We start from the raw sequence: 26,422 nt of genomic DNA on the forward strand, positions 1-26,422 counted from the left end.
GTGAATGGTGGTATGGTCATGGCGGGCAGGAATATTTTACAGGAAGGTGGGTAGGTAATACAAAAAATTGTTTTGCAGGCCCACCCAAAAATGCCAAGTCTGGATTCAGAGTTCAGCTTTCAAAGAAGCACTAACAGACCAAACAAAATCTTACGTCATTCGGCACTGACAAAGGTGATACAAAGTTCTACTGAAATGAAGCGGGTTATATCTGCAGCACCACTAAAAAAATCTTTATTGTAAAAAGTAGACTTCGATCCACACACTTGTTATACAGCACATTTCCTTCACTAAAGCCAGTTACTATGGCTTCTGTAGAATGTAGCTTCCTGCCCTGCCCCACCCCCAGGCTAAGTTCATCAATACCTACTCAAAGTCTTTAATGAATCAAGAAAGATTTAGGATTTGTGATAATACTAGCAGAACATGAATGGTCAGAAAGCTTCAAGTATGTCAACTAAATTTACATACAGATTTGTCTAAGACAGAAAACTGAAACTAATTGAGAGTAGTAGTTTGAGGCAATGACATTTAAAAAAATATTTACAGAGTGGTCAGATTTTTCAGGTGAAAAATCAGACCCCTTGTCATGGTGTGGGAGAGCTCACTGGTGATATTTTACCAGAGTCAGGACAGCGTGCACAGGAAGTTTTTGGCATGTAGGAGGTGGCAGGGAAGAAAAAAGCTTCTCATTCCTCCCTCTTTTCATTCCTTTTTCCTTACTCACCCCTCTTCTCCATCTTGCTTTAATTTTCTTGTGGTTCTGCTGCCCTTTTATTCTCATCCTTGTATCTCTCACTCTCGCTGCCATATCCTCCATCACCTCCATTTTCAATCCTGCCTCCCCCACGCTCCTTTTTGTTTCTCCTGTCACAATCCAGTGATCACCTGTGGTGCAAGGGAGATAAGCAGAGGCATTTCCAGCAGTCCCATAGTGCTGCATATGGCAATGAGCTAGAGGCTCACCGGTTGCAGCTGTGCCCACAGTCTCAGGTTCCAAATGGATCCAGAAAAGGGGTAGTGTGAGAAGGATGGTCATCAGGAGACTGCATGGCAACAACAGTATATCACAAAACCTGGGAATGGTCCATGAGGTGCACATGCATTCACCCAACATGCTGTCAGTTTCACCAGTACACAGTTTTACCAGATTTCATCAGGTAGCCAGTCTCTTCGGTTTTACAAATGCTAGGAACAAACATTACTTTCTATAATAGTGCTAAGACAGATCCTGAAAACCAGGACTTCTCCAGTCCAGGGACACACACCTGTCCTATTTACACAAAAAAGAGATAAAATGGTTACTAACCTTTCTGTAACTGTTCTTCAAGATGTCCAGTCCCATGGAGGCGCATGCGCACCCCAAGCACAGGTGATGGAATTTTTTCCCCTCATGGTATCCATTAGGTCGGCTCTATCACCTTCTGCGCCGTGCACCCATAGCGTTGGTATGAAGGGCCCTGCTGATCCTGCACCCCTCACTTCCTTCTTACCAGCTGACTCCAACAAGAGAAGGGGGGTGGGTTTTGGAATGGACATGTGCAACACTTCTCAAAGAACATCAGTTTCAGAAAGGTTACTAACCTTTTTTTTTTCTTGGCACACTCGCACATTGCAATTCCAATGTAGGTGACTCTCAAGCAGTTGCATCGGAGGTGGGCTCGGAGTTCATGAACAAGCTGATTGCAAAACTGCTCGGCCGAAGCCAGCATCATCTCTGGCCTGCTGAGTGATGGCATAATGTGTTGGGAACATGTGCACTGAAGACCAGGTTGCCATTCTGCAGATGTCTTGAATAGGGACTTGCACGAGGAAAGAGGCCTGCGATCTTATAGAATGAGTGGTCAGGTTCACAGGAGGCGGAACGCCAGCCTGCTCATAACACGTATGAATGCACAATGTAATCCAGGGTGAGATTCTCTGGGCAGAGGCAAGACGGTTACCTACCTTTTGTAACTGTTGTTCTTTGAGATGGGATGCTCATGTTCATTCCATTCTAGACATGCGCAGCCGGAGATTTTTGCCTAGCGGTACCCATAGGGCCAGATGTGGTGCCCACTGGAGTGCCGCACTCATGCTGCAGTATCTCAGGTGTTGCTGCCCGTACACCCTCTCTGTTCCTTCTTGCTGACAACTCCAACAAAGGGGCAGGAGCGTGGGTAATGGAATGGACATGAGCAACACATCTTGAAGAACAACAGTTATGAAAGGTAGGTAACTGTCTTTTCTTCTTTGAGTGCTTGCTCATGTTGATTCCATTCCAGGTGACTCACAAGCAGGATCAGCGGAGGTGGGCTCAGAGTTCACAGCCTCACAGCACTGCTCTGCCAAAGCCAGCATTGCCTCAAGCCTCCTGGGTCAGCACGTAGTGTGACGCAAACATGTGGACAGACAACCAGGTCGCAGCCCAACAGATCTCGTGGGTTGGCACCTGCGCCAGGAAGGCAGCTGACGATGCCTGCACCCTAGTTGAATGAGCCATCACGATCACTGGCGGGGGGCACCTTCACCAGCTTGTAGCAGCAGCGGATGTAGGCCGTGATCCAAGATGAGATTCTCCGGGCTGACACTGGGCAACCTTTCATGCTATCCATGACAGCAACAAACAACTGTGTAGACTTACAGAACGACTTTGTTCTATCAAAGTAGAAGGCCAGCGCCCATATGACATCCAGGATATGCAGCCTGCACTCCTCATCCATCGCATGAGGCTTTGGACAGAGGACTGGTAAGTAAATGTCTTGAACAAGTGTGGAACTGGGAGACGACCTTGGGCAGAAAGGCTGGGTGTGGACGTAGCTGGAACTTGTCCCTATAGAAGACTGTATAGGGGGGCTCTGACATGAGTGCCCTGATTTTGAACACCCTACGGGCCCAAGTTATAGCGACCACAAAGGAGACCTTCCAGGAGAGAAGCAGAAGGGAGCAGAAAGCCAAGGGTTCGAAGGGGTGACCCATGAGCCTGGACAGCACACGATTCAGGTCCCAAGGGGGGACCAGGTCTCGAACATGCGGGTGAAGGTGCTCCAAACCCTTCAGGAAGCGCCCCATCATGGGATGGGGGAAGACCAATTGGCCTTGAAGCAGAGGGTGGAACACCGAAATGGCTGCCAGGTGTACCTTGATCAAAGATAGAAACAGACTCTGATGCTTAAGGTTCATTAAATAGTCCAGGACGTCTTGCAGCGGGGCCTCTTCCACATGAATGTGTTGATCCGAGGTCCAACACATGAACCACTTCCACTTTGCCACATATGTTTCCTGCTGCCCAGAAGGATCTGCTGGACACCAGTGGAACACCCCAGTTCGTCCGTACTCAGCCACAGAACAGCCAAGCCATCTAGTGCAGCGACTCTAGGTTTGAGTGCTGCAGGTTGCCATGGTTCTGGACAGCAGATCCAGCCGAAGAGGTTGCTGCATCAGGGTGGCTGCTGAGAGACTGAGCAGCATGCCGAACCAGTGTTGACGAGGCCATGCCGGGGCTATGAGGATGATCGTTGCTTTGCCTTGCTTTCCCTTGGGCAGGACTCTGTGGATTAATGGTACTGGCGGGAAGTTGTATATCAGTGCTCCCAACGTCAGGATTAGGAAGGCATCTGACAGGGAACCTTTGTCCCCGCCCTGCAGAGAACAGAACATGTGGCACTTCCTGTTCTGTCTTGACACACAAAGATCCACCTCGGGAGTCCCCCACCTGCGGAAGATCAGGCTGACCACCTCCAGATGGAGTGACCATTTGTGGCAATACAAGAAGGTCCTGTTGAGGCGATCTGCCAGGACGTTCTTGGCTCCAGGCAGGTGGGCAGCTACCAGACGAATGGTATGTCACACACAAAAGTCCCAGAGGCTGAGCACTTCCTGACAAAGGGCCAAAGTCCTGGTTCCACCCTGCATGTTGATGTAGTACATCGTGGCTATATTGTCCATGAGGACCTGCATCACCCTGCCCTTCAGGTGGAGAAAGAACACCTGGCAGGCCGGGTGAACTGCTTTGAGCTCCCTGACATTGATGTGAAGGGCCAGATCACTGTGTAGCCAGTGGCCCTGGGTGTTGAGCTTGCCCAGATGGGCTCCCCAGCCCAGGTCAGACGCGTCCAAAACCAGGGTAAGCGATGGAGACAGGGTTACAAAGGGAACCCCCTGTAGCACCGACTTGGGATCCAGCCACCAGTCCAAGGACGAGAGGATGTGACTCAGCACCGTGACCACTTGGTCCAGGCGTGTCTGCTAGGGATATAGACCGAGGCCAGCCACATCTGCAGAAGTCGTAGATGAAGATGGGCATGGCTGACCATGTATGTGCACGCAGTTATGTGGCGCATTAGACGCAGGCACGTATGGGCTGTGGTAAGCGGTTGGCTCTTCATGTGGGCAATGAAATCTGACATGGCCTGGAACCGAGCTTCCAGAAAGAAGGCCCTGGCTCGTGTGGAGTTCGAGAACCACTCCAATAAACTATGCGTTGGACCAGTGTTAATGTGGATTTTTCTGTGTTTATTAACAGGCCCAGATCATTGCAGACGGACCACACCAGGCCGAAGCTCCGTCAGACCTGCTCCAGAGACCTGCCTTTAATGAGCCAGTCATCGAGATACGGGAAGAGCTGGAGCCCCCCGCCCCCGACGTCTCAGGTAAGCCGCTACCAGAGCCACACACTTAGTGAGGGGGCCGAAGACAGGCCAAAGGATAATGTCTGGACACTACGAAATGCAGAAAGCACCTGTGGCCCGGGAATATGGAGACATGAAAGTAAGCATCCTTTAAGTTGAGAGCAGTGTACCAGTCCCACGGATCCAGGGAAGGAATGATAGAGGCCAGGGAGACCATGCGGAACTTCTTGAGAAACTTGTTGAGGCTATGCAGGTCCAGGATGGGCCTGAGGCCTAATCCTGAAGGTCAAAGGGGGGAAGTAGCGGGAATAGAATCCTCTTCCTTCCATGTCCTGAAGAACCCCTCCACAGCCCCCAAGCCCAGGAGCTTCTCTAACTCCGGAACGAGAAGTTGCTTGTGAGAAGGGTCCCTGAAGAGGGACGGGAAAATGCAGAGGTGGGAAGAAGGGGCGGCCAAAAACTGCAGGGTATACCTCCGAGCCACTATATCCAGGACCCAGTGGTCCGACGTAACCCGCAACCAGGCCAAGTGGTAAGGGAAAAGGCAGTTCAGGAAAAGACAGGTAAGGTCTGGTCAACTGGGACATAGCTCTCAGGCACACCCTAAATGATCATTTCTGGCCCCCTGCGTGTTTGGCCATCCCAGGCTGGGCTGGTGAGTGGGAGGAAGAAGGGCGACAGCCACTAAAACTAATGTCCCTTCTCCTTGCATGTCCCTGACAAGGCTACCAGGGTCTTGTAAGTGGCAGTGGTCAGAAAGGCTTCCTAGCTGATTGTGGCGTGTGCATGCCCAACGAGCGAAGGGTAGCCCTAGTGTCCTTCAACCCATGCAGCCTGGCATCCGTTTGATCTGAGAACCAACCAACTCTGTCAAAGGGGAGGTCCTGGATCGAGGCCTGCATCTCCTGGGAGAGGCCTGCCATCTGAAGCCAGGAACTATGTTGCATGACCACTGCCAATGTGACCACCCTTTCCGCTGAGTCCGTGTCCCATGCCATTTGCAGGGAGCATCTGGCTGCCACCATACCCTCCTCCATCAGAGTGCCAAACCCTGAGGAAGGGATTCCTAGAACTTTTTGAGACCATCCCAGAAATTAAAACCCAAAATTGCAGGCTAGGGGTAGAATAAATCTTTCTCCCAAATAAATCAAGCTTCTTAGCATCTTTGTTTTTGGGAGTCAAGAAATGGGGACCTGCTTGTCTTTTCATTGGCTGCAAATACAACCATTGAGCCCGGGGGCAGGTGGGGATAGAGATATTGAAACCTTTGGCTGGCACAAAGTATTTTTTCTCTGCCCATTTTGAGGTGGGCGGGATGGAGGAGGAGGTCTGCCACAAAGCTATCTTTGGCTATCTTGAGGACCCCCTCATGCACAGGCAGGACGACCAGGGCGGGCACAGAGGCCAAGAGGATGTTGAAGACAATGTCCTCATGCTCCGCCCTCTCCTGTACTTTGATCCTCAAGTTTTCAGCCACATGCCGGAGAAGGGCTTGATGTTCCCTAAAGTCATCCAGCGGGCTGGCTGTGGAAGGTCCCACGACCGCCTTGTCTGGGGACAACAAGGAAGACTGGACCACTGCTGGGGGTGCTGGAGTCTCGACCACCTTCAGAGAAAAAGGCTTTGGGGTGGTTATAGGTTCCTCTGCCCTGACCTCAGAACAGGCTTCCAGTACCGGGTCCGGTGGGGTCGCCACTCGATGTTCTGCCATGGCCACCGAGGAGTGCTGTGAAGGAGGCATAGTCACAACCAGTACGCCCCATGCACTCCAATAAGGCCACTGTGCTGGCCACTGGCCATGCTCCAGGTGCGGTGCCACAGACGAGGGAGCGGGCTCCGGTGCCCAATCATGCCAATGAGACCTTGGCAATAGGCTAAACTGGCCCTCCGTCCCAGAGGAACCCCCTTCCGGCAACCAGGGAGGGGTTGTCGACGCCTGCGTTTGTTTGGTGATCGTGGCTACTAGTGACAATTGCCCACGTGTAACTGAACAGTAACTGTAGCGTGGAGAGCAGTACCAGTGCTGGGGAGACCAGTATTGGGACGGGGAAGGCTCCCACCATGCTGGTGATCGGGACAGATGCTTAAAGAACGACCACCGAGAAAGTGAGCAGTGTCAGGAATAGTAATGGGAGTGGTGGCTCTGTGCCAGAGAATAGCGTCGCGGGGATCTGGGAGCTCGACTAGGCGACCCGCGACACAATGGGGATCTGCCCCGGGATCCCTGACATGGCGGTGAAGATTGACGCCTCCTGTCCAGTGACTGGCATTGTTCCCCTGTCCCCTGAGGGATCTTAATGTTGGGCTTGGCCTCTTGGAGAAGCTTAGCTGGGTCCTGCAAGACTGGGGTTGTCATCGGAGCAGGTGGAGACCTGTGCTCTCTCTGCACTGAGGGAGCTTGGGATGATGAAGGTGCAGGCAGAAGTATGGGTCCCAGACCGCTCCCAGGAGTCGGTGGCAGGCCTTTAAGGGGCCTTGGCACCCCAACCAGGGAGGCACAATCTTGTGACTCCGGAACAGCCTGGAGGGAGGCCCAGGTCCCTTGATAGATGACCGTGGGCCTTCTTGCTTGGTGCCGCGGAGAGCTTCTTGGCCTTCTTCTTTGGCATCAGTGATGGCAAATAGTGCCAGGAGGAGCCGGGTGCCGGCGATGTGCTGTGCATAGAGGCTGTGGCATTCTGCACAACCTGTCTGCATGGCTCAGAAGCTGGGCGGAGGGTGGAATCCATCAGGAGAGCCCTGAGGCAGATGTCCTGCTCCTTTGGGGTGTGGGGACGAAAGTTTTTGCAGATCCGGCACCACTCCTTAACATGGAACTCCCTCAGGCACTTAAGGCAGCTGCCGTGTGGGTCACTCACAGAAATAGGCCTGCTGCAGTCTGAGCAGGGCTTAAACCCGGCAGACCGGGACATGCTGCGCCTGGGGCAAAGTCCCGCTGGGACCCTAACTACTATCACTTAACTACTTAACTATTTAACTACTTAAGACTAGCAAAAGTGAATTATGTACAACGGCCTTAAGGCATGATGTTCAGAATGGTAGACAACTGCTAGCTCTTACTAAGCAAGAAAGGTGCTCCGACTGACCACCATGGGTAGTAAGAAGGAACTGAGAGGGTGCAGGGACGGTGGCGCCTGATATACCAGGACATGAGCACGGCACTCCAGAGGGCACCGCAGCCAGCCCTATGGGGACCGCTAAGGCAAAAATCTCTGACAGCCACGCATGTGGGCGCGTGCACACCTAGAACGGAATCAACATGAGCAAGCACTTGAAGAAGAAGGGAAGGCCTTTCACCCTCTCTGCTATTGCTATGAATAGCAGAGTTGATCTGTGAAACAGCTTCATCTTGTGTATATAGAACGCCCGGGCTCACCTAACATCCAGAGTGTAGATGTTGCTCCTCCCTGTTCAGATGCAATTTCGGGAAAAACACTGGTAGGAAGATTGCTTGACTGCAGTGGCGCTGTGAAACCACTTTCAGAAGGAAAGGTGGGTGCGGATGCAGCTGCACCTTATCCTTAAAGATCATATATGGGGGTGCCGATGTGAGGGCATGAATTTCCGAAGCCCTTCTGGCTGAGGTGATGGCCACTAAAAAGGCCACTTTCCAAGGGCGGTGAACGAGCAAGCACGTTACCAGTGGCTAAAATGGGGGACCCATAAGCTAAAATAAGATGAGGTTCAGGGCCTAAGAAGAAATACAACCTGGAAGAAATAGGATCTCTAACTTGGGCATGGTATAACCTCTCTAGGCCTTTAAGACCAGAGATTGACTGGGGCTGGAAGGCCAAAATCGCTGCTAGGTGGACTTTGAAGAAATAGCTAGACCTTGTTGTTTCAGATGCAAAAAGTACTCTAATATAGACTGCAACAAAGATTGCACAGGTGGAACTCTGCGCTGGGAAGGCCAGGCGGAGAACTGCTTCCATTTTCGGAGGTAAGTGGTCCGGTAGAGGGGTTCCTACTGCCTAACCAAACTTTACAGACTTGCTCAAACCATGTTTGCTCCTCAGGATTCAGCTGTGGATCATCCAGACTGTCAGATGAAGAGAGCTGAGGTTTGGGTGGAGCAGATGACTGTGGTCTCAGGCGATCAGGTCCAGGTATAGCGGAAGCAGAAGCGGGGCCTCCACAGAGATGGGTGGTGAACCAATGTTGCCAGGGCCATACAGGAGCTATGAGAATGACTCATGCCTAGTCCCACTTGATCTTCATCAGAACCTTGTACATTAGTGGGATAGGAAGAAAAGCGGAATACAAATGATCTATCCACGATAGCAGTAAGGCATCCATAAGAGACCCCAGGCTGTGGCCTCGGAGAGAGTAGAACTGGTGGCATTTCCTGTTGCTTCGGGTACCAAACACATGTATCTGCGTCTATCTGGGGAGCCCCCCAGAGTTGGAAAATAGACAGTTACCTTTTCCATAACTTGTGTTCTTCAAGAGGTGTTGCTCATGTCCATTCAACTTAGATGTGTGTGCTCACCAAATGCACTAGTGCCAGAAGTTTTTCCCTCAGCAATATCCATAGGGGACTGGCTCTGGCGCCCCCTGTAGTGGCACACACGTCGCAGTATAAAGGCGTCGCTGGTTCCCCGCACCCTCAGTTCCTTCCTGCAGGAATCTCCGACAGCGGGGAAGGAGGGCAGGTTGTGGAATGGACATAAGCAACACATCTCGAACACCAGTTATGGAAAAGGTAACTGTCTTTTCTTGTTTGAGTGCTTGCTCATGTCCATTCAACTTAGGTGACTCCCAAGCAGTACCCCTCAGAGGTGAGTAAGGAGTTCACAGATATGTAGATTGCAACACAGCTCTTCCAAACCCAGCGTTGTCCCTGGCCTGCTGAGCGATGGCGTAGTGGGCCATGAACGTGTGCACAGAGGACCATGTCGCAGCTTTACATATATCCTAAATTGGGAAGTGTGCCAGGAAGGCCACCGAAGAGGCCAGCGCTCTGGGCGAGTGGACTCTGACTCTTCACGGTGGAGGGACTCCCGCCAACTCATAGCAGGTCTGAATGCAAGAGGTGATCCACTTAGAAATCCTCTGCGTGGACATTGGGAGGCCCTTCATCCTATCAGCTGTAGAGATGAAAAGCTGAGTAGACTTACAGAAAGGCTTTGTCTGATCTAGGTAGAAAGCCAGAGCACTTCTTACATCCAAAGCGTTCACTAGTCTCATGGGGCTTAGAGCAGAAGACTGGAAGGAAGATGTCCTGGCTCATGTGGAAAGCAGACACCACCTTGGGAAGGAAGGCCGGGTGGGGCCGGAGCTGTACCTTGTCCTTATAGCAGACTACGTATGGTGAGGTTCTGAGGTCAGGGCTTGCAGCTCGGAGACTTGCCTCGCCAACATCATCACCACCACCAGGAAAGCTACCTTCCATGATAGATGAGACAGAGCATGAGACCAAAGGCTCAAAGGGCGGGCCCATGAGCCTGGCAGAACCAAGTTGAGATCCCACTGAGGGGCTGGGGACCACACTTGAGGAAAGAGTCTCTCAAGCCTCCAAGGAACCTGACCGTCATGTCATAGATAGAACACAGTCTGCCCCGGATTGGTGGATGAAAGGCCAAAATGGCCAACAGATGCAACGTGATAGAGGAGTGTACCAGGCCCTGGTTCTTTAAATTAAGCAGGTAGTCCAAGATCGACTGCACTGAAGAATACGAAGGGGACATGCGCCTTTTGGCCGCCCCACGGGAGAACTTTGTCCACTTTGCCAAGTAGGTCTCCCTAGTCGAGGGCTTTCTACTCTTGAGGGCGACCTTCCTGAGTCCTTCCAAACAGGCCCATTCATCTGGGTTCAGCCATGCTGTGAAGTGGAGGGACACATGGTTGGGGTGCAAGAGTCGGCCATGATCCTGTGACAGCAGGTCCGGTCAGTTTGGCAGGGGCCAGGGAGGGATTGCTGACAAGCTTGATAGCATCCCGAACCAGTGCTGGTGAGGCCATGCCAGGGTGATCATGATAACCAGCGCCTTGTCCCTCTTGATTTTTGCTAGGACCTTGCTGATGAGCAGAATCAGAGGGAACCCGTACATCAGGCTTCCTGCCCATGGCAGAAAGAAAGCATCTGAGAGGGAGCCTTGCCCAGACCCCGTCTGGAGCAAAACCTGTGGCACCTCCTGTTCTGCCTGGTGGCAAATAAATCCACTTGGGGAGTTCCTCACCTCTGGAAGATCATGCTGGCTACCTTCGGGTGGAGCATCCACTTGCGGTGAGAGGAGAAATCCCTGCTTAGGTGATCTGCTAGCGTGTTTCTGGCAACTGAAAGGTGACATGCTTCTAGATAGATTCTGTGATTGATGCCGAAGTCCCAGAGTGCCTCTTGGCAGAGGGCCGAGGATCGTGCTCCACCTTGCCTGTTGATGTAGAACATTGAGGCTGTGTTGTCCATGAGGACTTTGACTACTCTGCCTGAAAGGTGAGGTAGGAAGACTGTGCATGCTCTGCGCACTGCCCTGAGCTCTTTGATGTTTATGTGTAGCTCCAATTCCTCTGGGGACCACATACCTTGGGTCTGGAGGGTGGAGAGGTGTGCCCTGCAGCCAAGGTCCAAGGTGTCCGAAACCAACTTGACTGAGTGAGGAGTGCTGACCAAGGGAACTCCTTCCAGGACTTTCCTGGGGTTGGTCCACCATCGCAGCGAGGTAAATACTGTCGCGGGGATGGTGACGACCTTCTCCAGGTGGTCCCTGGACTCGGAGTTAAACCGTCGCCAGCCATTGTTGCAGGGGTCGCATCCGGAGCCTGGCGCAGTGCACCGCATATGTACACACTACCATGTGACTTAGTAGGCACAGGCAAACCCTGGCCATGATCAGGGGAAACGTAGAGACCTCCACAACGAGGTCCGTCAGTGCCCTGAATCTCTCCAGCAGCAGGAATGCCCGGGCGCAGGTCGAGTCGAGCACCGCTCCAATGAACTCTATCCTTTGTACCAGAACTAACTTGGATTTTTTGTTGCTCACCAACAGACTGAGGCAATGGTAGGTGGCTAACAGCATCGCGACATCCCTTTGGACCTGGCTCTGCCCTTGACTAGCCAGTCGTCGAGGTATGGGTAGATCTGGACACCCTGATGTCTGAGGTAGGCAGCCCCGCCCGACATGCACTTGGTGAATATCTGCAGTGCTGTCTCTAGGCCAAATGGGAGGACCGCAAACTGATAGTGGTTGGGATCTACCATAAACTGGAGGGAGCATCTGTGTCCCATGAAGATGGCGATGTGAAAGTACGCATCTTTCAGATTGAGGGTGTTATACCAGTCTCCCAGATCCAGGGAGGGGATGATAGAAGCCAGGGAGACTATTTGGAACTTGAAGTTCTTGAGATAGCAGTTGAGGCAACGCAGGTCTAGGATGAGATCTGAGACCCCCTTAGGTTTTGGGATTAAGAAATAATGGAAATAGAACCCCTTTCCTCTTAAGTGATGTAGAACCTCTTCTACGGCTCCCACCCAAAGGAGGGACTGGACTTCTTGCACCAAGAGTTGCTCGTGACACAAATTGGAGGATGTATCCCACTTCTATTGTGCTGAGCACTCTATGGTCTGAAGTAATGCGAGCCTAAGCACTGAAGAGGGACAGGTGGTCAGAAAATAGAGGGGTAACTGGATTCGATGTTACAGGGCCTAAGATGTCAACCTCGAGCCTCTCGTCAAAAGGAGTGTTTCAAGCTCAGAGTGCCTGGGGGTGGCCTGCACCAGCCCTGTAGGGGGAGCTGGTGGAGGTGGTTTATGCCTGAACCCCATTCTTCCTCCCCTGCGGGTCCTGAGTGGGTGGCTGGGCAAAGTATCAGCCAGTCTGTTGGGGCCTGTAATGCTTTCTAGAAGCCACTGGGGTACATAACCCCAGGGATTTCAGAGTTGCCTTAGAGTCTTTAAGACCATGGAGTCTAGCATAGGTTTGCTCTGAGAAGAGCGAGGACCCTTCAAAGGGGAGATCTCAGAGGGTTTGTTGCACCTCCTGGGGAGGACCCAATGACTGTAGCCAAGAGCTTCTATCCATGGTTAAAGCTGTGGCCATAGACCAGGCCATAGAATCAACTGTGCCCAGTGGTGCCTCTAAGGAGGCTCTAGCTACTGTTTTCCCATCCTTGATCAGTGAGAACTCCTGTCTGACATCTTAAGGGAGCAGATCTTTAAATTTCTGCATAGCTTCCCACATACTAAAATCATAGCGGCCCAGCAGCGCCTGTTGGTTTGCTATACAAAGTTGCGACCCTCTTATAATGAAGGTTTTCTGGCTGAATAGGTCGCACTTTTTGGGTCTTTTGCTTTAGGCACTGTGCCCGACCGTCCTTGGAAATTTCTCCCATTGGCAACGACCATGACCAGGGATCCTGGAGGAGGATCAGAGCATAAGAACTCACAACTCTTGGCAAGTACGAAATACTTCCACTCCATGTTTTGCCGTGGGAGGGAGGAAAGCGTGGGTCTCCCACAGCACCTTAACTGGGTTCATGACAGCCTTGTTGTGGGATAGAGCCACCTTTGAAGGACCTGTCACCATCAGAATGTCCAGCAGACTGTGGGAGACCTCCTTGACCACCTGTGCCTGGAAACATAGATTCGAGCCTACCTGCTTTAGCAAGTCTTGGTGAGCCTTGTGGAGGGGACGTGCCCACTGCCCCCACAGCCTCATCTGGGGAGGAGGAAGAGGAGCTGGTTAAGGGACCTCCAATCCTCCCTGTCTTGACCAGGATCTGCAGGGCCTCCTCTTGAGGTGCAGTGCTGAGCTTGGTACCGGAGTCCATATTGGGAGTCTCACAGCGAGGTATCAGTAGTCCTCTGCTCTCAGAGACCACTGAGAAGAAGTGTCTCAAGAGAGTGCCCTGGCCTGGGCAGAACCACCATGGGTTCCAGAAGGGCCATTGCATGGGTGCCAACCCCTATGGACCAGGTGGCCAAACTTGGTGGTATCCCCCCGCTTGGGGCCATAGTGGAGTAGGAGTGCCTCCATGGGAGTAGCGCAGGCAGCTGCGATGACAAGAAGAGTAGGACCCCACTCCCGACTCAGACAACAATGAAGAGTCCTGGGGTGTGTGGACCCTGTTGGTGCTGGTGATCAGTGCTGCAGTGAAGCCTACGATATGACAACCATGGATGGTTTTCCGCTGAAGACAGTCCTGGTACCAGGTGGTGGCTGGGGGATGCATCCCTGCTGCTCAATAGTACCAGCAGCGCTGAATCCTGCATCACCAGAGACACAGATACCGGCAACAAAAGTAGGTCCCTGGCTGCCACGAATGCCTCCCAAGTTGATGGTAGTGTGAACAGGTTGCGACCCGTGTTCCCTCTAATTTTTCCCACCCATGTATGAAATGAATTTTATGTATACCAATATGGAGGTGATGTGTGACACATCACCTCCATATTGGTGCACATAAAATTCATGGGATGAGTGTGGGGCCGAGGGGTTTGGAGTGTGGGAGGGGGCTCAGGGCTGGGACAGAGGGTTGGGTGCAGGGGGTGAGGGCTCCGGCTGGGCGTGCAAGCTCTAGGGTGGGGCCAGGAATGAGGGACTCGGGGCTGGGGCAGAGGGTTGGGTGCAGGGGCTGAGGGCTCCAGCTGGGGGTGCAGGCTTTGGGGTGGGGCCAGAGTGCAGGGGGGTTTGGGGTGCAGGAGGGTGCTCAGGGGCTACGGTGGGGAGAAAGGACTCCCCCAGCTCTCTCCCCTTGCAGCAGCACCTAGGCTGGGGGCAGGGGAGAGGCACCTTTCCCTGTGGCGGCAGCTCTGGGGCTCAGGCTGTAGGATAGGCACCCCACTCCCGGCCTAAGCAGGTCCGGGCTGGGGGAGAGCTGTGCCACACCAGCCACGCCTGGGGCTGGGCCACTTTAGCCCAGCAGGTCTGGGTGCCCCAGCCGCTACAGGAACAGGGGTTTCTATTCCTGGTACTTTTTAATTCCAAAGCCCAAGGGTGGTGTACGGTCCATCCTGGACCTGTGAGAGCTCAACAAGTACCTAAAGAAGTTAAAAGTCCGCATGGTTTCCCTGGCTTCGGAGACTGGTATGCCACCCACAACTTGAAGGACGCATGCTTCCACATAGTGATCTTTCAAGGACACAGATGTTTCCTCCAGTTTATGGTGGGGCCCCACCACTACTAGTCTTTAGTCCTTCCATTTGGCCTGGCGACAGCACCGAGGGTGTTTACCAAGTGCACGTCGGTGTTTGTGGCTTACCTCAGGCATCGGTGTACCCAGATCGACCCATACCTTGACAAGCGGCTCGTCAAGGGCAGTTACAGGTCTCAAGTCCAAAGAGTTGCAGTGTTTCAAGCCACGTGCTGCTCTCTGGGCCTTCTGGTAGACAACAAAAAGTCAATGTTAGTGCCAGTGCAGAGGACAGAGTTCATCAGAACAATCCTTGACTCGACCTGAACCAGGGCGTTCCTGCCACAGGAAAGATTCCACAGGCTGACGAACCTCATCGCAGAAGTCTCCCCATTCCCTCTGACTACAGCCAGGGACTGTCTGCACAGCTGTAGCAACCCCTTTACCTTCTGTGCGAGGAGACTCTCATGAGAGGGGTCCCTAAAGAGGGATGGGGAAGGTGGGTGGGAATGGGGGGTAGAAAAGAACTGGAGGGTATAACCCTGTTTCACTGTGCTGAGGACCCATTGGTCCGAGATTATAGCAGTCCAAGCAGGGAGAAAAAAAGGGAAAGGCAGTTGGAGAACACTGGGACAGATGGATCCGGGGAATAGTCTGGTAGGTCACCCTCAGGCGCACCCTCAAAATGACTGTTTGGCCCCTTGCTTGGCACGGGTTGAGCCCAACTGGGAAGAGGGTGGAGGCAGGTGGCTTGGATGTCGCTTGTAGCCCTTGGCTTGCTTGTGGGACTCGTCCTGCCGAGGCTGGCTCCCCTGACCCTGAGGCTGCTGCTGTTTGAACCGCTTACACGCCGGGGCTGGGACATAAGGACCTGCACCACCCTGAAAACCCTGGGAGTCCTTGAGGCCATTCAACTTGCTATCTGTTTGCTCCGCAAATAGTGCTCGGCTGCCGAAGGGCAAGTCCTGTATTGACTGCTGAGCCTCAGATGACAAGCCAGAGAGGAGCAGCCAAGAGGCTCACTGCATGGAGATAGTGGAAGCCATGGTGTGGGCAGCATCAGTGGCGTCCGACACTGCCTGGAGGGCTACCCTGGCTGCGGTCATGCCCTCATCGAGGATTGCTTGAAACCCCTTCTTGGAAGCCTCAGGGAGCAACCCTTCAAACTTGGCCATGGCTTGCCACATATTGAAGTGATACTAGCCAAGGAGGGCTTGGTGGTTGGCCACTCTCAGCTGAAGGCTGGAAGACAAATTTTGCATCCAAAGAGATCCAGCCTCCTCGAGTCTTTATTTTTGGGGGTGACCCCGGGTTGCTCTTGCCTCTCTTTGTGGTTAACTGCCTCTACCACAAGGGAATTGGGGGCAGAGAGGGAATGTAAGTATTCATGGCCCTTGGTTGGCACAAAATACCTGCATTTGGATCTCTTAAAGATAGGGGCCAGGGAGGAGGGCCCATGTGCAGGTGGCTCAACCCTCGGCCCACCCACTCCACCCCTTTCCCCAAGCCCCCACCCTTAACCTGCCTCTTCTTCCCCCCCTTTTTTCGGCACACCTGAATGTCGCAAGCCAGCTGATTGCTGCTGGCGGGAGGGAGGGGGGAAGAAGAGCGAGGACACAGGGCACAAGCTCCCCCTCCCTCCGAACACCGCAAGCCAGCTGATTGTCGCAGGCAGGAAGCAGCGGAGAGGCGCACTGTGTCCTCCCCCCCATCCCCGTGGCAATCAGCTGGCTTGTGGTGTTCAGGGGGCATGACGGGAGAACCGAGGACTTGGTGCGCAGCCTCCCCCCTCCCCTGCCTCTTGCCTGTGGCTGGTTTGCAGCGTTCAGGAGGCAGGGGAGGGAAGGGGAGTCTGTGCACAGAGTCCTCGCTCCTCTCCCCTCCCTCCTGAATGCCACAAGTCAGCTGATTGCCACGGGCAGGAGGCAGGGGGAGCACAGGGAAGGCGCTGATCCGTGGGGTCTGCCAGCAGGTGGGAGGTGCTGGGGGGGGTGGTGCGTAGGGGAGGTGCTGGGGGGCTGCCAGCTGTGGACAAAGCAGGCAGCCAAACGACGTTATAGCGAAGCATCGCACAACTTTAAATGGAGCATGTTCTGTAATGGAGCAGGGACGCAAGATCAAAACAAGGTTAAGTGAGAGGACATTAAGTGGGGAGTTACTGTACTTGGTAACAGGCATGAATCCTCATAGATCCATTAAATCTGCAGAAGACAGTGAAAGGCACCAATATTCAGGAAAACAAAGTAAGACCACTGTGGGGTCTCTAGGTTAAAAGGAACCTTCAAGTTAGAATGAATCCAAAAACATTTTAAAGTTGCAGCTGCTCCAAAATGTTAATTCAAATAATAAAATAGCTGTTTGCTGAGCCCCAATTTAAATAAATTATCATGGTAGGATGTGGTCTGAGAAACGTCAATTTAACCTGAGAAAAATAAATCAAGCTGTGGGTGTGAGAAATCAGCTTCATAATGGGAGAGTTGTTTCAACCTTAACTAGAGAGATGATGGAAAGATTTCTTCTCTTTCCATAATTGTTATTATGGAAAAAGTATTCTATTTTTCTTTCCATTAAATAGGCTGAGTTATTTTAAATTTTATGTGGAAGGCACTTCTTACCTTCATCTATTTTTAGGACTTCTTATTTCTGCTCTTTGTTGACCAGAAGAATGAGGCATTCATGTGATACAATCACTTTACAGAATACTTCCTGAATTTTCTCCATTTTAATAGATCATATTTTGTCTATTTGATTTCTGCTGCACATGTGTATTCAATGAGTTCTCTCACTGCCTAGCTCTCTTAAATTACAGCCAACTCAGAACAGAGTATGTACAAGTAGTTTAACTTATCCATTTCAAATAAACTTTACCTTAGATTCCTCTCCATCATTACTTGTATTTAGAAACTGAAATATTTTATCTGCTTGTTGCAACATATGCTCAATTAGTGGATAACAAAGTTACGCTCATTATGGATATTAATGTAGCCCCGTCTCTGAAGAAATGTCTGCATAAAGGGGGAGAGCAATAGCTGCACTACAGCCAGTATGGAGTTGAGAGTCTTATGGCTCAACCTAACGAAGTTATATCGTGTCCCAGGACACAAGAGGTTTGAAAATCACTGGTCTTGGTATTGCCCCCCTCTAGCATTAATGGCTCAGGTTAACAGCATTTGTGTTGCCAAAGGTTCTGCAGACAGGTATGGATCGGTCTTTATTAGTACTAGGCAAAGGAATCAAGCAAGCAGAGATGTTCTTAGGCACAACTGTGGGGAAAATGCCCAGACCCACAAACATTTTGGTTGAGTATGTTCTACGTAGACACTTGCTGACTAATGAACTTTAATTTGATTTGAAAATAAACGCACAATACAAAAAAGTAACTACAGTATTCAAATTTTATATAAAAAAGGATCACACTAATCAACTAACCTCATTTCCTTTACAACTTCACATGAATGTTGTATTTTAGTATCATTGTGACAGTCTTAAGACTGCAGACCAGAGGAATGCAAGCTGTTCCAAGAATCAAGACATCAATAGTTTGGATAGACATACATTCCTTTGTTAGATGGCAAAGGAGAAATGCTAGAGAGGGGAAGCCAGGATGTCAAATCAAAGTGTTCAGTTTTCTTGCCTTTGGTCTCACTACTTCATATACCTTTGAAAGGCATTAAACTACAAAAATGTAGGTGAAAATAGTTTCATATTGTTCAGACCTGCTGATGCTAGCCTAGTCAAAATCAGGCATCTCATTTTTAATTTCTGAACTGAAAACACGTGTAAGCTCTTCTTGAAGAGCTCTTGCATGTTAAAGTTTGTCATTGCAGTTACAGGAGCATTTATCTAGCCTGATATTCATCTACCTCTTATGTGGTTCTTTTTCTATAGAGTCAAACATTGAAGTGATCACTGCATTTTTATCCAATAAAAGATAAGCCAAAAGAAGGAAAATAAATGTAAACCAATTTTATTTTGCTTTTAAGTAGTGTTCTTAAAGCACTACAGCATGGTAAACAATGTAAATTAGTATAAGTCATCTCAAAAGCCAGAGTTCTCTTTTTATGAGTTGTTAAAAAGATGCAGCCTATTCTAACAGGATAAATATTTTAACCATTTCACTTCGAGTTAATGAAGGCTCACAAATGAGCAACACTCCTCATTGAGGAAAACAAAAAGCTGTTGTCGACAAAGCGACAGCACACACACAAAAACAAAAGAACTGTGTAAAAATAACTAACTGTACTGTGTTCCCATAGTCTTTTGAAGTTGCTTTACAATGGGATGATATGCACATGATCTTGATGCAAACTTGTCATATTACTTGCAAATACATGTAGCCTAGCCTTACCGTTCAGTCCAAAAGCTGCTAACTGTTCAGGTAATGCAGCACTATACTCCTCTGCTTACCATCAACTCAATATGTTTTACTCATTACCTTTTCTTCTAGACTGCAGGGCAGGTTAGAAAGAAAATGATCCCCTCATTAAAAATTGGTACTCTTATAGGAAAAATGTGTAATTTTGCAATAGACTTAACAAGTTATGTTTTGCCTCTCTTTTCCCCTTAGCCACAAAATGGGCATGAAGTATTGGTTTTTTTTTTTTAAAATGCCTTAATTCTCAACTTCATGCAAATCTAAATAAAGATGACCAAAACAAAAGCTTAAACAATGGAAGGATATTTCACAGAAAATTTCTTATACAAAAAACACATAAGAAAAAGGGCCACTAGGTGACATTTTAATTTACAAATTGGCATCATTTTGGTCAATATCCAAGTGCTGTTTTCTTCTACCACAACAAAGCAGCTGTACAGAAAGAAAACTGCATAACTGGTTTTATGCATTTTAATCACACATTTCCTCAGGAATTTCATGTGGATTAAGGATGCCAGGGACAGACATCTGAAGCTTATGTTTCTCCTCCTGAGCCTGTCGAAGGGCTGTTTCTCTTTCTTCCAGGAATAAATCGGATGTGTCTTCACCTGCAAATTCCTACATAAAGAAGCAGTTTAGTTAGTTCAACGTAAGTGTTTTGAAATCCAAGAATAAAAAGTAAGAAGCTTCCAAAATCCAGACATTTTATACATAAATATGAAAAATCAATTTTTCACACTTGACTGTCAGAACCAGAATTTAAAAAAAAGTATTTTCTTATGCAACAGTTGTTGCCACTAAAACCTAAATCAGTATAAGGAATGTAGTAGCATCCTGCATAATATTTGCATTTTCACTAGCTGCTGCAGGTGGGGATACCAGCCTCAAGTTTTGAGTGGTCAGTTTTTTGGGTCCCATTGAAATGTAGGCATTATAACATCAAAATGTTAGAACTTGAATATACATTGTAATTCTATTTAGGATACTTTACTGAGGGACATTCCTTCCTTTAATTACCTCTTGAAGGCCAACTTATTTCTAAAAGGAAATAGAATGAAACCCTGACTCTAGGAGATCCCAACAAAGAAAAGTTTAGGGTTCTGAGGACTGAAATGCTTTTGTCTATCCCAGCTTACTGGGTTAAATATAATAGCCTGTGATACATAGGAGGATCAGCCTAGAAGATCTAATAATAGTCCCTTCTGGCCTTAAACTATGAAACTATTCCAAAACCAGGACTGCAATATGGCCTCTGTTTAAAAATGGGCTTACTACACATCTCCCAGTTTGGAAAGACTCACAGCTTCATAGAAATCCATAAGGTGCATCTATCCAGTCTCTCAGTCTAAGGCAACAGGCATTCCTCTGCACCCATACTGAGGTGGCCAATAGTCAAGACTGTGCCCTACAACTCTGGGACGGTGAAATATAAAAACATGATGACCTGTTTGTTGCATGACTTTTTATAAGTGATGAACCAGGCTCTTTAGTTTTGAATATCACATTCAACGGTCATTTAAAATTTACACTAACATTCCAAACATACCTTAATTTGGACCAGGAAATCCCTAAGGTGTTCCTTGAAGGCAGGAATATCCTGATTTAAACTGAAGAGTCCTGTTACAAATAGCTTAACCTGTGCACTAAGAGTAAAAATACTAATTAGTACATGGGAAACAAAAGAACCACACTCAATTTTTTTTAACGGCCACAGCACACTTACTCTTGCAGATGAGGAAATGCAGATTTAAGAAGATTAGCGACATACTCCTGAATAAACATTTGGTTGTTCAATGGATTTCCAGGGTTTAAAGGTGTACTTATTTTTCCTTCTTCTACTAAATTGAACATGTACGCAAGAATTGATGCATGCATTGTCAGACCTGCATATGTAAAGCAGAAATGAAATTACTTGTTACTCAAAATAAATTCCTTTATTGTTTAATGATTGCTGTACTGTTTCCCTCAACCTCAAGCACTCTTACCAGCAGTATGTGAAGTATCTGTCACAACAGAAAAAATATGCTGCAGAATGTCACAGAAATAAGTCTGATAAAAACTCTGAGCAGCAGCCTCTTCTTGCGCAACATTCTGTAATAGAGTATAGAGTATCTGAAGACCTGAAAGAGAGCAAAAGGGTGAAGATGACCAAAATCCTTTACATTACTTTTCCTTTCCAGAAAAAATTGCATATAATCAAGAAGTTCAGATTTGTGCACAGAGAAGTCTGACCTAGACAGAATTATGAGAACCAATACTGAAAGATTTTTCAGGAATTTCTTCAAGCAGCTACCATATTTTTATGGATTTTACATTTCATTATGATTACTAAGTATCAAGACCTCAGGACTGTAAAACTCCTAAAAAAAAAAAAAGTTTGTTGGAATTTGCTGACATCTAAACGTTTTGCAGAAATGGTTAGATTTAGTCAAACTTCCAAAGAAATCCAGATTTCCTTCAGTTTGCCCGCCTGGCTTCTCCACAGTTCATCTGGTGGTCTGCTGAGACCAGGCTTCTAGGGTCCACAACTCTTGGGCAACTGCCAGGCACTTTCCTGGAGCCAGGGACCCCGTGGCTTCTAAGACTTCTGGGGCCAGGTAAATTCCTGACTCTGGGAGTTGAGTCCACAGGAGCCCTGGTTCCCAAGCTCCTCAGCAGACCACCAGGTGGGCTGTGGCCCAGCTGGCACTCTCAGGCTCCCCTTTAGTTCACCATATGGCTTGAAGGAGGGCTGGAAACCTCAGCTCCTGGAACTCTCAGAGCTGGCACTCCCTGGCTCCCTGTCAGTTGGGCTACCAAGATGCATCCAGGCTCCTCACATGGCAGGCTGCAGCAGAGCCTGGAACCTTGGAAGCCATGGCAGCTAAGACTGAAAATGACAGTTCTTGTCAGGTTCACTGCTGCCCTGAAAATTGACCAGATTCCTGTCATTTTCAATCCACAGCAGCTATGATTTTCAGAGTCCCTGGTTCCGCTGCAGCGACCAAGCAGACAGCTGGGGACCTCGGACAGCATATTTCATTTTGGAAACATCACATTTTGCTGTTCCAAAAGAAAACATTATAGGATTTCAGTTCTGCACATTTTTTCCAAGTTTTTGGCTTTTCATTCCGATTTGGGATGATAATAAAATGCCTGAAAATTAAGTAGTTTTTGCAGAACTGAAATTTGGTTTCCCAGTCAGCTCTACAACCAACCAACATCATTAACATTACAAAAATGGCAGACACCAAGCCCCCTCCACCACCACTGTTTGGCAACGATTTAGAGAACAATCTTATAGTTAGATACTTATTTAAAAAACAGACATCCTCATCAGACCTTGCCTCTATCTCTATACAACAGGCTGCATTGCCTACAATGGGAGAGAAGTCTAAGGCCTGTTACTCTGCCAGTGTATTTGAAGGTACTCAGATGGCCTGCTCCAGCATCTCCCCCTTCCTGAGGGACACCCTTCTAGTCCCAATATGGGTGCCTCCTATTGGGGTTTCCTTCTTGTTGAAGGCTGGGGAGATAGTGAGCTACAGGAAAGGAAAGGAAGCTAGAAAGGGGAGCAACAACAACAGGTACCCTCCCTGGCTGTAGGAGACAACTACATTCAAATATTTTAGCTTTATACACCTGGACAGACAGCAGAAGCCTGTGAAAATAATGACTAATGGAAAATATTGATACAATACAGCAATACCACCTCTGCAAATATATATTTCCCTAAGTTGACCTACTTATCACATACGCCCTCAAAATATAAAATTCAGACCAATTAACTATCTGTATTTTTAAACTTGAATATAGCCAAACTCTACTCACCTGTATCTGCAACATTTCTCATTGTGTGTTTGAAAGCCCAAATAATAGAATCCAAAACAAGTTTGAACTGTGCAGGTGGAATGGCCAGGAATGCTGGAAAGCAATGAGAATTTACTGCCTGGAGTAGCAAGAAAAAGTTTGTTCTATGTTCAGGATACTCTTCAAAGTCCTAAAAAGAGAAATACATAATGAAATTCCAAGTTCCTTTAGCAGCTATACGACACACCACCGGCTATCACCATAACAAAAATCTGATCCAGTAGCAGAAAGAGCAGCAGCTTTCCAACCCAGGACAGCCTTTTTCCTTATAAAAAATTATTATAAAAGGAAATATTAACAATTTCAGGCCAGCATGTGGACCCAATGCAATGCTTTTTGACTTAAAGTCTGATAATCTTATGTTCTGATGAGTTCATCAAACTGAATCATCATTCAAGCCGGAGTTCTACTGTAGTTAGCATGTAAGAACTGTGCAAGCCATTCACATACCACTTATATTTAACTGTTGTATAGAAACTTGAGTCAGACACTTCACAGCACAGAAAAGGGGCAGAATGGTTGCAGCAGAAGCGGGAAGGGTAGTTTCACAATATGCTTGCCTTAGAGCACCAGAAGCCCATTAGAGTCCCACCGTACAACCACTACTATTTTGTGAGGTTAGGTGTTTGGTGTAGCTACAAGTCAGTTACTTTACATAGCATGCTCCCTCCAAATCTGGTGGAAGCTACATTGTTCACTAGTACGCATGAAGGCCAGGGGAAGGGTGCAGGAGGAAGCCAATGGTAAATGCCATAGTACAGTAGCAGAGCAGACCCTCTTCCAAGGTGCTCTGGATTCTGCATGGATGGAACCTGATTACACTGATGCGCAGGCTCTACAGGGTTTGGAAACTGTACCCCCCTGCACACACACACTTCCTCCCATAAGATGAAACACAAGTTTCCCTGAATTTTTCTTCTTATTGCCTATCAGGATAGCAAGGGTGGAAAAAAGGGGACAGCCATTTAGACCTAATTGTTAACTCCAAACCACACAATCTTTTCCTGGATGCTTAGAGAAGTATGAAAACCATAAAGGAGACTAAAAGGACTTTGGACCAGTTTCTAAGAAGATGATAAACACAGTTATAATTTAAAAACATTTGGAGAAATGTTCAGGCAATAGTCTAGAAACAGATCTGGGTACAGGTCTGAGGACAGCATGAATCCAAAGTACGTTTCTCCTCTTTAAAAAAAAGCACTCTAATGTTTATAAGCTCCTAAATAAACAAGACACTTAGAAGCAGGTTAACAATTTGTCTCATACAATGAATTGCTGTATTTTCTCACAATGGGGTATCACTTTTCATGAAGATTCAAGGGCTATTCATTACAAAATTATGACTGGAGTCTTGTGCACCTGACAGCTGTAGGAAGAGCTGGGACAAAATTCCAGTTCTTTGAGTCTGAAAACCTTAGTTGCTTTTGACAAGAAGTTTTCATTAGTAACGTAAGTCTGGTCACAATCCGCAAAGTAGAGGTAGCTTGATGTGTGGCTCAGAAACAGCACTAACTCTGGTGTTAATATTTTGGGAATTATTTCTGGCTATTTCTTCGTATACTACCTTTCTAATAGTACTTCTCACTTTGACACATGTCAAACATTATGAAATTATGTACATATCACTGCAGGTTATACCATAAGGATTTAATCACACAAGGTATTTTACCATATAACTGCTCTAAGGATAACTTAAGTTGTTTTTCTTAGCTTCCAAAAAGGAAGGACTAGTAAGTAGAAGTCTTAATATTCTTCAATTAAGAAGTCTTTGGAAGTTTAATGCAGTGGTTCCCAACTGTAATCTACAGGGACCTAAAATGTCACAAGGCTGACTCCTACTAGCTTCCTGCTGTACAGACTTAAAAGCTCTTAATTGCAAGTTCCCTTTCAAAAAGCCAGGTCATTAATAAAAAATTTAAGTCTTGAGAGGCTAAAAACAAGACGCATAAATCCACATTAAGGCACCTATGTTCAAAAAAGTAAGCTCATTCAGCACTTAAAAATAAAAATCAATAGTTTCCTAATTTCTTTACTACATAAGCACTTGCTGCAATTGCTACAGGATTGTTACATAATTTCAAAAAGGAGGGGAGGTGGTCCACAAGACACTATTCAGATGTGGATCACTGTGAAAAAAATTGAGAACCCCAAAGTGTTGACATCTGGGGCTGGATTCACGAAAGCACTTACACCCTTAAGGCCCAGAATCAGGCCCCACCGATTCACAAAACCCCGGTTAATGGCCCCTGAACCCTGTAGGCACCTGAAATCATTTGGCACTTGAATTACTGCAGTAAATATTCCCTAGATGTCTATGTTTCTGTCTCTGAGCATGTGTTGTACAGCCCCATGCCAGAAGTCCAGATGCCTAAAGCCCAGAGCAGTGCACAAACTGGGAGAAAATAAGTGTTCCTCCACTTAGCTTGTCTCTGGGACCCGATCCAATAAGCGTGCTCAGACCAAACTTACTACCCTGAATCTTTATAGGCGAGCTTACACAAAAGCAGCCAGTAGTTGGGGAGAGGAGACCCTCCCTCATAACTTTTAGTCCACTGGTTAGGGTACTCACCTGAGATGTGAGAGACCACTGGTTCAAGCCACTCTCTCCCCACTGACAGGGAGAAAGGATTTTGAACAAGAATTGCCGCTTAAGTGAGTGATCTAGCCACTAGGCTGGGGTGGGCAAAATACGGTCCACGGGCTTTGGATCCGGCTCACGGGATTGCCACCCCTGTGGTGCCATGGGTCCCCCGCTGCTCCGGGAAGCGGCCAGCACCACGTCCCTGCAGCTCCTGGGGGAGGGAGGGCAGAGAGCGCCACGCACGGCTCTTGCCTGTGGGTACCTCCCCCAAAGCTCCCATTGGCCGGGAACTGGGAACCACAGCCAATGGGAGCTTCAGAGGAGGTACCCACAGGCAACAGCAGCACATGGAGCTCTCTGCTCCCCACCCCCATGAGCCACGGTTGCCGGCTGCTTCTCAGAGTGGAGCCTCCCTTGGCCCCAGTGGGTGCCGCTGCCACCCCGGAGCCGCTCCAGGTAAGTGGCACTGGGTCGGAGCCCGAACCACTCCTGCACCCCAACCCCCTGCCCTGAGCCTTCTGCGTGCACCAAGCACCCCCCCCGCACCCCAACCCCCTTCACTGAGCCCCCTCGTACACCCCGCACCCCTCCTCTGCCCCAACCCCTTGCCCTGAGCCCCTTCTTGTACTCCGCACCCCCTCCCACACCCCTTCCTGAACCCCAACCCCCTGCCCGAGCCCTACATTCATGGCCCTGCAAGCAATTTCCCCACCCAGATGTAGCCCTCGAGCCAAAAAGTTTGCCCACCCCTGCACTAGGCAATAAGGCATTCCAATATCAGGAGAGACTAAACAAGCCCCTATGACAGTGTTCCACTTGGAGCAGAAAAACTGGATCCTGAGTCTCCCTACACCTCACGAGTACTCCAATCACCAGGCTATAGACACACACATGCTTGCTCTCTCTGGCCCAACTATTCTTTTCTGTATTTACCCACAGTGC

At 48.7% G+C, this 26,422-nt stretch overlaps 1 protein-coding gene across 3 annotated transcripts in view; it reads right to left on the bottom strand.

Annotated features, from left to right (window-relative positions):
* Nucleotides 1-18,626: 18,626 nt before the first annotated feature.
* XPO1 (exportin 1) overlaps nucleotides 18,627-26,422 on the bottom strand; it is a 79,191-nt gene continuing 71,395 nt past the window's right edge. For all 3 annotated transcript variants that reach the window (XM_073339390.2, XM_073339391.2, XM_078852333.1), the window contains 5 exons: nucleotides 22,861-23,029; nucleotides 21,036-21,170; nucleotides 20,774-20,933; nucleotides 20,597-20,693; nucleotides 18,627-19,668 (listed from right to left, as the gene is read on the bottom strand). In XM_073339390.2, coding sequence (XP_073195491.1) covers nucleotides 19,522-19,668; nucleotides 20,597-20,693; nucleotides 20,774-20,933; nucleotides 21,036-21,170; nucleotides 22,861-23,029 — 708 coding nt within the window. In that variant the 3' untranslated portion in view covers nucleotides 18,627-19,521. The remainder of the gene's footprint in view (nucleotides 19,669-20,596; nucleotides 20,694-20,773; nucleotides 20,934-21,035; nucleotides 21,171-22,860; nucleotides 23,030-26,422) is intronic.

Source organism: Lepidochelys kempii, chromosome 3, assembly GCF_965140285.1.
Source record: "Lepidochelys kempii isolate rLepKem1 chromosome 3, rLepKem1.hap1, whole genome shotgun sequence".
NCBI classification, from domain to species: Eukaryota; Metazoa; Chordata; order Testudines; family Cheloniidae; genus Lepidochelys; species Lepidochelys kempii.